At 44.1% G+C, this 12950-nt stretch overlaps 1 protein-coding gene across 18 annotated transcripts in view; it reads left to right on the top strand.

Moving 5' to 3' along the window:
* The window catches only part of TEDC1 (tubulin epsilon and delta complex 1), a 61934-nt gene that overhangs the window by 26957 nt on the left and 22027 nt on the right, over nt 1-12950 (top strand). For all 18 annotated transcript variants that reach the window (XM_084851013.1, XM_084851023.1, XM_084851017.1 and 15 more), the window contains one exon: nt 8729-8827. In XM_084851013.1, coding sequence (XP_084707139.1) covers nt 8729-8827 — 99 coding nt within the window. The remainder of the gene's footprint in view (nt 1-8728; nt 8828-12950) is intronic.

Raw genomic sequence — 12950 nt, 5'->3', positions numbered from 1 at the left:
AGTTAAGTAAGCAGCCCATTTCCACTCTCAATCAATATTCTTCTGCTGACTCCCATGAAGGCTGCCCTAATCCTTGCTTCATAGGTGAAAGTGGCACCAGCAAAACCCTCAGTTCTGATCCCAGTCCTCACCCCCAGTTCTGAGCCCAGTCCTCACCCTTACCCTCCCCAGGGGATGCCATTTCAGACGGAGAGGAGGGGGACTTGTCAGACATAGACACAGTTGAGGATGCTGCAACCACCAGATCTTTCAGTAAAGATGATTTTCTACCATTACTGTCCAAAGCCATTGCTTACTTAGCCATTAATCCAAGAGAACCAGAGAAGATGCAACCACTCTCAAGAGGAGGGGCGATGTTCCCTGAACCAAAGCCTGCCAGAAGAGAGGTCCCTTTTCCTAACTCTTTTAACAAACGAATGAAGGAAGAATTAACATTTCGCCCTCCCCCTGGACAAGAAAGGCACAAATATTGCACCACATTTCTGCACTTTTTACAGGACATGGAAGAGCTTGAAACTTCTCTTGTTGATGCCCCTGTGGCCATACCCCTCTCCAGTGCTGAGAGAATGGAGGTCTGATGCTGCATTGAATAAAGCCCAGGAGGCTTCTGCTGTGGTCCTACATACTTCAGTGCTACCTTCCTATTTTGGTAGAGCCTATTTTGGTAGGTGGAAGACACTATAAATGACAAGGACCTCAACCAGACTGCCCTCTGCAGAGGACTGGTCAAGCTCTCTTAAGTCCTTCACTTTTATAGCGAATCCCACCGAAGACACTCGAATTTAATGTAGGAACCATCACAGCTACTGCTGTGGTCTTTATATCTACAGGCTTAAGCATTGGGATGTAGGCACCCCCTCCAGGAGCAACCTAGCCTTGGTGCCCTTCACCTTTGTAGACAAAGCCTTAAAAGGCACTCTGATAGAGACAAAAGAAAAGAAAAAAGTCGTGCCCTCCTCCTCCTCCTCCTCCTCCAAAAAAGAGGACAAAAAGACCTTCAGCAGAACCTGTCCGTCCTTTAGTTCCTTCAAGAACACTAACTAATCTTTTTATTCCAAAAGCTACGGGTGCCCCAGGCCCGTGTGGTCCAGATCATGCTCTCAACCCAGAAGCAACCTCTGCTTCCTCAGCCAAACCTTCCTCTTCCTTCCAAGCAGCCAAACCAGGAGACCGGCTGTTCTGATGCCAAGAAGCCTACAAGTGGGACGATGACTTCAACGCTTTCTTCCTGCCTGGGAACATTCAGCATCGGATCACGGAGTATTAGAAACCATCCGCAATGACTACTCCATAGAATTCCAAGAACTCTCCCCGCCTCACTTCATTCAGTCTCCCATACAATGTTCCGCCACCAAACAGCAGATCATGGCCCAAGCAATCTGGCACTTACTCGAGAAAGGAGCAATCCAACCCGTGTTACAACAAGAAAAATTCTCAAGAATATACTCCATTTTCTTTGTCATCCCAAAGAAAGACATAGTCTGGAGAGCCATACTGGATCTCAAACACCTCAACAAATATGTCAGGTACAGACAATTCTGCATGGAGATGCTTCATACAATCCAAGAAACCCTCCACAAGGGAGAGTTCTTGTCTTCAATTAAGCCTGTCTACACGTTCCACTCTCCATACACCACAGGAAGTTCCTGAGAGTCACCTATCAAAAGCATCACTACCAATACAAGGCCATGATTTTGGCCTAACATTGGCCCCTCAAGTCTTCACAAAGATCATGGTATCCCTGGTGGTGTACCCTCTGCTCAAAGGGGTGCATATTTATCCTTATCGTTCTGACTTCCTCCCCCAATCTCCTTCCAGAGTAAAAGCCTTGGACAATTTGAACCTAACCATCTCCTGCCTCAACCATTATGCCTTCATAATCAACAGGAAGAAGTGTTACTTGTATCCTTCAGAGCCAAGAGCCCTCATCGACATCTCCAAAGGTCACATGTTCCTCTCTCCAGAGAGAGCACTCAAACTCCAACAGCAAAGAAAGAAACTTCACCTGAAAAAGATATCAGATCTAATGGACCCGGCACACCTCCTAGGCCTCGTGATACCTTGCCTTAGCATCGTTCTATGAGCCAGGTTACATTTTTGCCCTCTCTGATGGCTTCTGCTCCCATTCCAGCCCCAGATCGTCCTGAAGGAACACTGCCTTATTCACTTTCCTAACCATTTCAGGTCCTACCTCCAGTGGTGGCAAGTTTCCCCAGAACCTACAGAAAGGCACACTGATCCAAGAGCCTTCCAAAGTTATGCTGACCACAGATGCCAGCCTTGATGGATAGGCTGCTCATTGCAACAACCATGTAGCCCAAGGTCTATGGCAGGAAGCAGACAAAAAACAGCTCCATGGTGTGTGTTGTACCGCAGCTTTGTCGTTCTTTCCCACCCAGTCCTTCTCAATTCAACTATTCCCTTTTCCAGATTCTTTATTTTAAAAACCAAAAATATTTTTAAAGTACTTTACTTTCCTCCTTTCCTTGCCTTCTTTGGCTCCCCCTCTCCCCCCAGCCCTTCTCAGTTCAACCATTCTTACTAGTTTTACCTTTCTTTCTAGATTCTTTATTTTTAAAAAACAAAAAAATAAAAAGTACTTTAGTTTCCTGCCTTGCCTTGTTCTCCCCCCCCGCCCTTCTCAGTTCAACTATTTCGTAGTAGTTTTCTCTCTCTCTCTCTCTTTCTTGATCCTTTATAAAATACAAACACACACACACACACACGTACTTCTCTTGTTCTTGGCTCGCCCACCCCCATGCTTCTCAATTCTTGTATTCCTTCCCATTTTTGAACTCTATAACTTTTCCCTTACAAAAATAAATAAAACCCTTTGCTTGTAGGCAGTTCTGTATTTGCTTTTCCTTTGCTCTTGTGTGTGTGTGCGCGCACGTGCGTTTATATTATGGTCAAGCAAACAGTGCGTGGCAAAGCACTACACACAAGTCCACATTTCAGAATATAGTGGGCAAAGCACTACACACATTAACATATATTATTTAAATTTAATACTATGCTGTGTGGCAAAGCAAGTCCAATATGAGGCATCTTCAGGGTCTTGGCAGGGGCAGAGGTGGGTGAGGTGCTGGTGGGACCCTTCTGTGCAACCAGTGAAAAGTTATAGCTCTTCGCTTTGAGAGTTTGTGTTGAAAAAAGCATATTTTAGCACAAAACTAATCAGCCAGCCTGTTTCCCCAGGTAATGTGTATTCCATTCATCCAAAGACAGCCTGTGGACATCCACTTTGAAGCTGAATAGGAAAGTTGTACTAGGGGGGAGGAGTTATTTGCATTTCAAAAAAACCTACAGCTGAGATTAGGGATAGTGACTCCTCATCACCGCTTAAACACCTAATTTATCTGATTATCCCTTTATGACCCTTGGTTTGAGTTTCTAAGAACAGCACATTTTATCTGTGGCTGGCACAAAAAGTACTCGGTCAAACTATCTGAAATGTGGCAGGTGGAATCACCTCCATGGGGGCGGCCAGGTCCCCAAATTTCATGTATTTGTCATGAAAGCTGAAAAGGTTATGGCCATTTCTGTTTTCCCATGCAAGGCAACGGGAAAACTTCAAAACCGAATAATTCGGATGTCCAAATCTTGCTTCAGATCCGAAGCAAAGCGGATTGGGTCTGAATCGGTCCAAAGCAAAGTGGGGCTGTTTTGGAAGGTCCAAATCAGCATCCAAAGCGAAGCAGGGATGCTTTGGAAGGTCCGAATCGGCATCCAAAGCGAAGCAGGGCGTCTGTGCACAGCCCTAACTTGGCCTCATGCAGCGGATCATTGTTTGAGAGAACAGATGCTCCACAGAGAAGGCACATAACAGCAATTTAAAAAAACAAACAACAACTTCAACGTTTATACCTAAAATTTGTTTCTCTTCTGGAGTTGTTTCTTATTTGTGTGGTTGGGTTTTGTTACAAACTTACCTGTGTGTAGCATCAAATTCTCCTTCCTTGTGGTCTTGGAGCTTGGCTGAGCAGGATCAGCCTTGGCGTGGTTGTTGTTCAGTCGTTCAGTCGTGTCCGACTCTTCGTGACCCCATGGACCATAGCACGCCAGGCCTTCCTGTCCTGCGCTCTCTCCCGGAGCGTGCTCAAGTTCATATTCATTGCATCCGTGATGCTATCTAGCCATCTCATCCTCTGCTGTCCCCTTCTCCTTTTGCCTTCAGTCTTTCCCAGCATCAGGGTCTTTTCCAGGGAGTTTTCTCTTCGCATTAGGTGGCCAAAATATTGGAGCTTCAGCTTCAGTATCTGTCCTTCCAATGAGCAGTCAGGGTTGATTTCCTTTAGGATGGACTGATTTGACCTCCTTGCAGTCCAGGGGACTCGTAAGAGTCTTCTCCAGCACCACAGTTTGAAAGCATCAATTCTTCGGCGCTCAGCCTTCCTTATAGTCCAGCTCTCACAGCCATACATTACTACTGGGAAAACCATAGCTTTGATAGACGGACCTTTGTCGGCAAGGTGATGTCTCTGCTTCTTACTATGCTGTCTAGGTTTGCCATAGCTTTCCTCCCAAGGAGCAAGCGTCTTTTAATTTCATGGCTACAGTCACCATCTCCGGTGATCTTGGAGCCCAAGAAAGTAAAATATGTCACTGCTTCCATTTCTTCCCCTTCTATATGCGAGGAAGTGATAGGGCCAGATGCCATGATCTTAGTTTTTTTAATGTTGAGTTTCAAACCAGCTCTCCTCTTTCACCCTCAACAGGAGGCTCTTTAGATCCTCTTCGCTTTCTGCCATTAGGGTGGTATCGTCTGCATATCGGAGGTTGTTGATAATTCTCCCAGCAATCTTAATTCCGACCTCTGATTCATCCAACCCGGCATTTCTCATGATGTACTCTGCATATAAGTTAAATAAGCAGGATGACAATATGCAGCCTTGTCGTACTCCTTTCCCAATTTTGAACCAATCGGTTGTTCCATGTCTGGTTCTTACTGTTGCTTCTTGACCCTCGTACAGGTTTCTCAGGAGACAGGTAAGGTGGTCTGGTACTCCCATCACTTTAAGAATTTGCCACAGTTTGTTGTGATCCACACAATCAAAGGCTTTAGCGTAGTCAATGAAGCAGAAATAGACGTTTTTCTGGAATTCTCTTGCTTTCTCCATGATGCAGTGAATGTTGGCGATTTGATCTCTAGTTCCTCTGCCTCTTCTATACCCAGCTTGTACTTCCGGTAGTTCTCGGTTCGCATACTGCTGAAGCCTAGCTTGTAGGATTTTGAGCATCACCTTGCTGGCATGTGAAATGAGCGCAATTGTGCGGTAGTTTGAACACTCTTTGGCGTTGCCCTTCTTTGGAATTGGAATGTAAACTGACCTTTTCCAGTCTTGTGGCCACTGTTGAGTGTTCCAGATTTGTTGGCATATTGAATGCAGCACTTTAACAGCATCATCTTTTAGGATTTTAAATAGCTCGGCTGGAATACTGTCATCTCCGCTAGCTTTGTTGTTACTAATGCTTCCTAAGGCCCACTTGACTTCACTCTCTAGGATGTCCGGCTCAAGTTCAGTGACCGCACTATCATGGCTATCAGGGACATTCAGATCTTTCCTGTATAGTTCTTCTGTGTATTCTTGCCACCTCTTCTTAATCTCATCTGCTTCTGTTAGGTCCCTGCCTTCTTTGTCCTTTATCATGCCCGTCTTTGCACAAAACGTTCCCTTGAGATCTCCAATTTTCTTGAAGAGATATCTAGTCTTTCCCATTCTGTTTTTTTCCTCTATTTCTTTGCATTGTTCATTGAAGAAGGCCTTCTTGTCTCTCCTTGCTATTCTCTGGAACTCTGCATTCAGTTGGGTATATCTTCCCCTTTCTCCCTTGCTTTTCACTTCCCTTCTTTCGTGAGCTACTTGGAAAGCCTCATCAGACAGCCACTTGGCTTTCTTGCATTTCTTTTTCTTTGGGACAGATTTCATTGCTGCCTCCTGAACAATGTTACGGACCTCCGTCCATAGTTCCTCAGGCACTCTGTCTATCAGTTCTAATCCCTGAAATCTATTCCTCACCTCCACTGTATATTCATCAGGGATATGATTTAGGTCATACCTGAACGGTTTAGTGGTTTTCCCGACGTTCTTCAATTTAAGCCGAAATTTTGCAAGAAGCAGCTCATGATCTGAGCCACAGTCAACTCCAGGTCTTGTTTTGACTGACTGTATGGAGCTTCTCCATCTTTGGCTGCAAAGGACATAATCAATCTGATTTCGATATTGACCATCTGGTGACGTCCATGTGTAGAGTCGCCTCTTGTGCTGTTGGAAAAGAGTGTTTGCTATGATCAGCATGTTCTCTTTGCAAAACTCTATTAGCTTTTGTCCTGCTTCATTTTGTACACCAAGGCCATGCCTGCCTGTTATCCCGGTGATTTCTTGACTTCCTACTTTAGCATTCCAATCCCCTATGATGAAGAGGACATCTTTTTTTGGTGTTAGTTCTAGAAGGTGTTGTAGGTCTTCATAGAACCGATCAACCTCAGCTTCTTCGGCCTCAGTGGTTGGGGCATAGACTTGAATTACTGTGATGTTGAATGGTTTGCCTTGGATTTGTACTGAGATCATTCTATCATTTTTAAGATTGTACCCCAGTACTGCTTTTCCCACCCTTTTGTTGACTATGAGTGCTACTCCATTTCTTCTAAGGGATTCTTTCCCACAGTAGTAGATATGATGGTCACCTGAATTAAATTCGCCCATGCCTGTCCATTTTAGTTCGCTGATTCCCAAGATGTCGATGTTCAATCTTGCCATCTCATGTTTGACCACCTCCAGCTTACCTTGATTCATTGATCTGACATTCCAGGTTCCTAAACAATATTGTTCTTTACAGCATCGGATTTTCTTTTCACCACCAGACACATCCACAGCTGAGTGTCCTTTCGGCTTTGGCCCAGCCGCTTCACTCTTTTTGGCGCTACTTGGAAATACCCTCTGCTCTTCCCCAGTAGTATATTGGACACCTTCCGACCTGAGGGGCTTATCTTCCGGCGTCATCTCTTTTAGCCTTATGTTACATTCCATGGGGTTTTCTTGGCAAGAATACTGGAGTGGGTTGCCATTTCCTTCTCCAGTGGACCACATTTTGTCAGAACTCTCCACCATGACCTGTCCGTCTTGGGTGGCCCTGCACGGCATAGCTTATGGCTTCACTGAGTTACGCAAGCCCCTTTGCCACAACAAGGCAGTGATCCATGAAGGGGCTTGGCGTGGTACTACCTTGCAATATAGTAGTACCTATGGCCTCATTACAGTCAGATGGCAATGCATTTGTGTGGCAGTTGAGTGGATGCCTGGTTCAGCAGGAGACACTGTCTTCTTCAAAAACATTTGAAAAGCGAGTGTAAGGAGGGTAAAATGTTCTCTCACCTTTTCTCATACTGAAATACTCACTAGTCACTTGCTCCAGTCTAGCTAATGAAACCTGTGCATGTAAGGATGCTTATGCATGTATATCTCTTGTTGGAGTAGGAGCTACAGGTATACATACTACTTGATTTAAATATGCACCCGGGTGAGGATACAAACTATCCACACTGTATTGCTTGGAGTGAGGTGCGCATTCTAATTCTCATGCAACTAGTCATGCATTAACATTTTGCTTGCACGCAGCTAGAGCTGGATCAGGGCCACTATGTTCAGTTTCGGTAAGCTGGCGGTGGTCATTTGACCAGTCCCTGCTGCCCCCAAAGCACCTTGGTTTGTTAACTTAGCTAAACTAAAATAGCCAAACTAAACTATTTATGACATTAAGTTAGTAGAACTGCTGCAAAAAGATAGGCTAATATTATTTACTAAAACTCAAGTTAATTGTAATTTAAATTATACAGTTGAAATTAACTTTTTATTTATAGCTAACAATTATGCGAGTGACCTTGGCTGATATTCTAAAATCCCAGAGGTACCATATGCAGTTAGGAATGCTATTTAAGTGAAATTAAACAAGGTCATTTAACAACTAGACATGAAACTAAGCCATTTTTTTAAAAAATGGTTTGGTTATGGTTATAGTACAGGGATAGATGCTGGTACCTGCTCCTAAGTGGAGAGCAGGGGGAGGTGTGTGTGTGTGTGTGTGTGTGTGTGTATCCCAGCTCTTTCAGAACTGGGAAAAAGCAGCTTTCGCTGCTATCGTTTATTACCAGATAATATAACAATGCAAATAGAAAAGTAAAGCTGGCCAAGAACCTTTTTGGCTTAGTGGAATATTTCACTGTGCTCAAATATTAGGCAGCTAGTTGGCAGTATTTAAGTGCTGAGTTGACTCTTATTCCAAATCATGCAGCTGAAACAGACTAGCATCTGTACCATAGTTAGCAATCTGAGTTCTGAAACTGGGAAGTTTTTGTTTGAACATGTAAACATCATCCTTCCACATCATCCTAGATGGTTTTCGCAAGGTGGCCAGATAGCACAAAATAAAGGTTCAGACCATGACTCCCTTTTTTTATTCTTTCACTAAACTGAAATGGACACTCCTACTACAGCACTGTAATCAGAACGCTAAACAGTGATTTTCTTTCATATCCTTCCTACCAATTACCAAGGAGAAGAAAAGCAGATTTTTTTGTGTGTCAGTCTCTTGTCCAGATTTAGTTTCCTGACAGAAATCTACTAGCCCAAGTATCTACTAACAATATAAAAATATTGATGATATGATAGGTGTTGCATGTGTAATTTATTATATAGATATATTTCTAATTTACACCTCTGTGTTCCAGGTACATTCATACACAATTGGCTCTCATGCTGACCCCGTTATTGGCCATTTCTCAGTAACAGAAGCAGATGTTGTAAGACAACCAGATAGTTACAAACAGGTAATACTTCCTCTGTGGTATGACACTATGTTAGAAACTTAGTGGAGAAGTTCCATGGATAAACTTGTGTGCATGAATTTGAGTTCTAGCTTTGTGCAGAATTTTCAACCCTCAAGCCATATTCTACTTGAAATGGAAGTCCTAGATTCATAGTTTCAAAAATCGTTTCATTCGGCTGGTTGTTATATTTGTTGTCCTGGGCCTTGAAGAGGCCTCTAGATTCAGTTCGGTGTTATCCACCTGTGCCAGTACCTTGAGGTCTTCACAGAAGCTTTAGCTTGCACAGTGAAACCTCCCAGGCACCCTCAAGGAGTCATCCAGGTGGAGGGCCAATCTGTGTTGTGCAGATGGCAAGCATTGCAAAGGGCATGGTGCTCCCACACCTGCATGGAGCATTCATAGAATCATAGAATCACTACAAGGCCATCAAGTCCAACCCCCTGTTCAATGCAGGAATCCAAGTCAGACCATCCCTGACAGATGGCTGTCCAGCCTCGTCTTGAATGTCTCCAGTCTGGGAGAGCCCCCCACCTCCCTGGGTAATTGGTTCCATTGTCGTATTGCTCTAACAGTCAGGAAGTTTTCCCTGATGTTCAGCTGGAATCTGGCTTCCTGGAACTTGAGCCCATTATTCCGTGTCCTCCACTCCGGGATGATCAAGAAGAGATCCTGGCCTTCCTCTCTGTGACAGCCTTTCAAGTACTTGAAGAGTGCTATCATATCTCTCCTCAGTCTTCTCTTCTCAAGGCTAAACATGCCCAGTTCTTTCAGTCTCTCTTCATAGGGCTTTGTTTCCAGTCCCCTGATCATCTTTGTTGCCCTCCTCTGAACCCTCTCCAGCTTGTCTGCATCCTTCTTAAAGCGTGGTGCCCAGAACTGGACACAGTACTCCAGATGAGGCCTAACCAGTGCTGAGTAGAGGGGAACTAGTACTTCCCGGGATTTGGAAGCTATGCTTCTATGAATGCAGCCCAAAATAGCATTTGCCTTTTTTGCAGCCACATCACACTGTTGTCTCATATTCAGCTTGTGATCTACAACAATTATGATCCTTCTCACTTGTAGTGTTGTTGAGCCACGTATCGCCCATCTTGTAAGTGTGCATTTGGTTTCTTTTTCCTAGGTGCAGAACTTGGGATTTATCTCTATTAAATGTCATTCTGTTGTTTTCTGCCCAGCGTTCCAGCCTGTCAAGATCACATTGAATTTTGTTTCTGTCTTCCAAGGTGTTAGCTATCCTGCCCAATTTTATGTCATCTGCACATTTGATAAGCATTCCTCGCATCTCCTCTTCCAAGTCATTAAAAAAATGTTGAAGAGCACTGGGCCCAGGACTGAGCCCTGCGGTACCCCACTTGTTGTTGTTGTTGTTGTTCAGTCATATCCGACTCTTCGTGACCCCATGGACCATAGCATGCCAGGCCTTCCTGTCCTGCGCTCTCTCCCGGAGTGTGCTCAAGTCCATATTCATTGCATCGGTGATGCTATCTAGCCATCTCATCTTCTGCCGTCCCCTTCTCCTTTTGCCTTCAATCTTTCCCAGCATCAGGGTCTTTTCCAGAGAGTTTTCTCTTCGCATTAGGTGGCCAAAATATTTGAGCTTCAGCTTCAGTATCTGTCCTTCCAATGAGCAGCCAGGGTTGATTTCCTTTAGGATTGACCGATTTGACCTCCTTGCAGTCCAGGGGACTCGTAAGAGTCTTCGACAGCACCACAGTTCGAAAGCATCAATCCTTCGGCGCTCAGCCTTCCTTATAGTCCAGCTCTCACAGCCATACGTTGTTCCTGGGAAAACCATAGCTTTGATTATACGAACCTTTGTTGGCAAGGTGATGTCTCTGCTTCTTACTATGCTGTCTAGGTTTGCCATAGCTTTCCTCCCAAGGAGCAAGCGTCTTTTAATTTCATGGCTACAGTCACCGTCTGCGGTGATCTTGGAGCCCAAGAAAGTGAAATCTGTCACTGCTTCCATTTCTTCCCCTTCTGTATGCCAGGAAGTGATGGGGCCAGATGCCATGATCTTAGTTTTTTTAATGTTGAGTTTCAAACCAGCTTTTGCACTCTCCTCTTTCACCCTCAACAAGGGGCTCTTCAGATCCTCTTCACTTTCTGCCATTAGGGTGGTATCGTCTGCGTATCTGAGGTTGTTGATAATTCTCCTGGCAATCTTAATTCCGACCTGTGATTCATCCAACCCGGCGTTTCTTATGATATACTCTGCATATAAGTTAAATAAGCAGGGTGACAATATACAGCCTTGTCGTACTCCTTTCCCAATTTGGAACCAATCGGTTGTTCCATATCCGGTTCTTAATGTTGCTTCTTGACCCTCGTACAGGTTTCTCAGGAGAAAGGCAAGGTGGTCTGGTACTCCCATCTCTTTCAGAATTTGCCACAGTTTGTTATGATCCACACAATCAAAGGCTTTAGCGTAGTCAATGAAGCAGAAATAGACGTTTCTCTGGAATTCTCTTGCTTTCTCCATGATCCAGCGAATGTTGCCGATTTGATCTCTAGTTCCTCTGCCTCTTTGAAACCCAGCTTGTACTTCCAGTAGTTCTCGGTTCACATACTGCTGAATCCTAGCTTGTAGGATTTTGAGCATAACCTTGCTGGCATGTGAAGTGAGCGCAATTGTGCAGTAGTTTGAACACTCTTTGGCATTGCCCTTCTTTGGAATTGGAATGTAAACTGACCTTTTCCAGTATTGTGGCCATTGTTGAGTGTTCCAAATTTGTTGGCATATTGAGTGCAGCACTTTAACAGAATCATCTTTTAGGATCTTACATAGCTCAGCTGGAATACTGTCATCTCCGCTAGCTTTGTTGTTAGTAATGCTTCCTAAGGCCCACTTGACTTCACTCTCTAGGATGTCCGGCTCAAGTTCAGTGACCGCACTATCATGGCTATCAGAGACATTCAGATCTGTCCTGTATAGTTCTTCTGTGTATTCTTTCCACCTCTTCTCATCTGCTTCTGTTAGGTCCTTGCCTTCTTTGTCCTTTATCATGCCTGTCTTTGCACAAAACATTACCTTGATATCTCTGATTTTCTTGAAGAGATCTCTAGTCCTTCCCATTCTATTGTTTTCTTCAATTTCTTTGCATTGTTCATTTAAGAAGGCCTTCTTGTCTCTCCTTGCTATTCTCTGAAACTCTGCATTCAGTTGGGTATATTTTCCCCTTTTTCCCTTGCTTTTCGCTTCCCTTCTTTCCTCAGCTGCTTGTAAAGCCTCATCAGACAGCCACTTTGCTTTCTTGCATTTCTTTTTCTTCAGGATGGATTGAGTTGCTGCCTCCTGAACGGTGTTATGGACCTCCGTCCATAGTTCCTCAGGCACTCTATCTATCAGTTCTAATCCCTGAAATCTATTCCTCACCTCCACTGTATATTGATAAGGGATATGATTTAGGTCATACCTGAATGGTTTAGCGGTTTTCCCTACGTTCTTCAATTTAAGCTGAAATTTTGCAATAAGAAGCTCATGATCTGAGCCACAGTCAGCTCCAGGTCTTGTTTTTACTGACTGTATGGAGCTTCTCCATCTTTGGCTGCAGGGTTCATAATCAGTCTGATTTCGTTATTGACCATCTGGTGATGTCCATGTGTAGAGTCGCCTCTTGTGCTGTTGGAAAAGAGTGTTTGCTATGATCAGCATGTTCTCTTGGCAAAACTCTATTAGCCTTTGTCCTGCTTTATTTTGTACACCAAGGCCATGCTTGCCTGTTATCCCGGGGATTTCTTGACTTCCTACTTTAGCATTCCAATCCCCTATGATGAAGAGGACATCTTTTTTTGGTGTTAGTTCTAGAAGGTGTTGTAGGTCTTCATAGAACCGATCAACCTCAGCTTCTTCGGCCTCAGTGGTTGGGGCATAGACTTGAATTACTGTGATGAATGGTTTGCCTTGGATTCGTACTGAGATCATTCTGTCGTTTTTGAGATTGTACCCCAGTGCTGCTTTTCCCACCCTTTTGTTGACTATGAGTGCTACTCCATTTCTTTTAAGGGATTCTTGCCCACATTAGTAGATATGATGGTCACCTGAATTAAATTCGCCCATGCCTGTCCATTTTAGTTCACTGATTCCCAAGATGTCGATGTTCAATCTTGCCATCTCATG

The sequence above is a fragment of the Heloderma suspectum genome, chromosome 4 (assembly GCF_057233095.1).
Source record: "Heloderma suspectum isolate Gila_16-S chromosome 4, 16-S_ref, whole genome shotgun sequence".
Lineage (NCBI taxonomy): Eukaryota > Metazoa > Chordata > Lepidosauria > Squamata > Helodermatidae > Heloderma > Heloderma suspectum.
The sequence above is the reverse complement of the archived record's forward strand: the minus strand, read 5'-3'. Positions and strand labels throughout refer to the sequence as shown.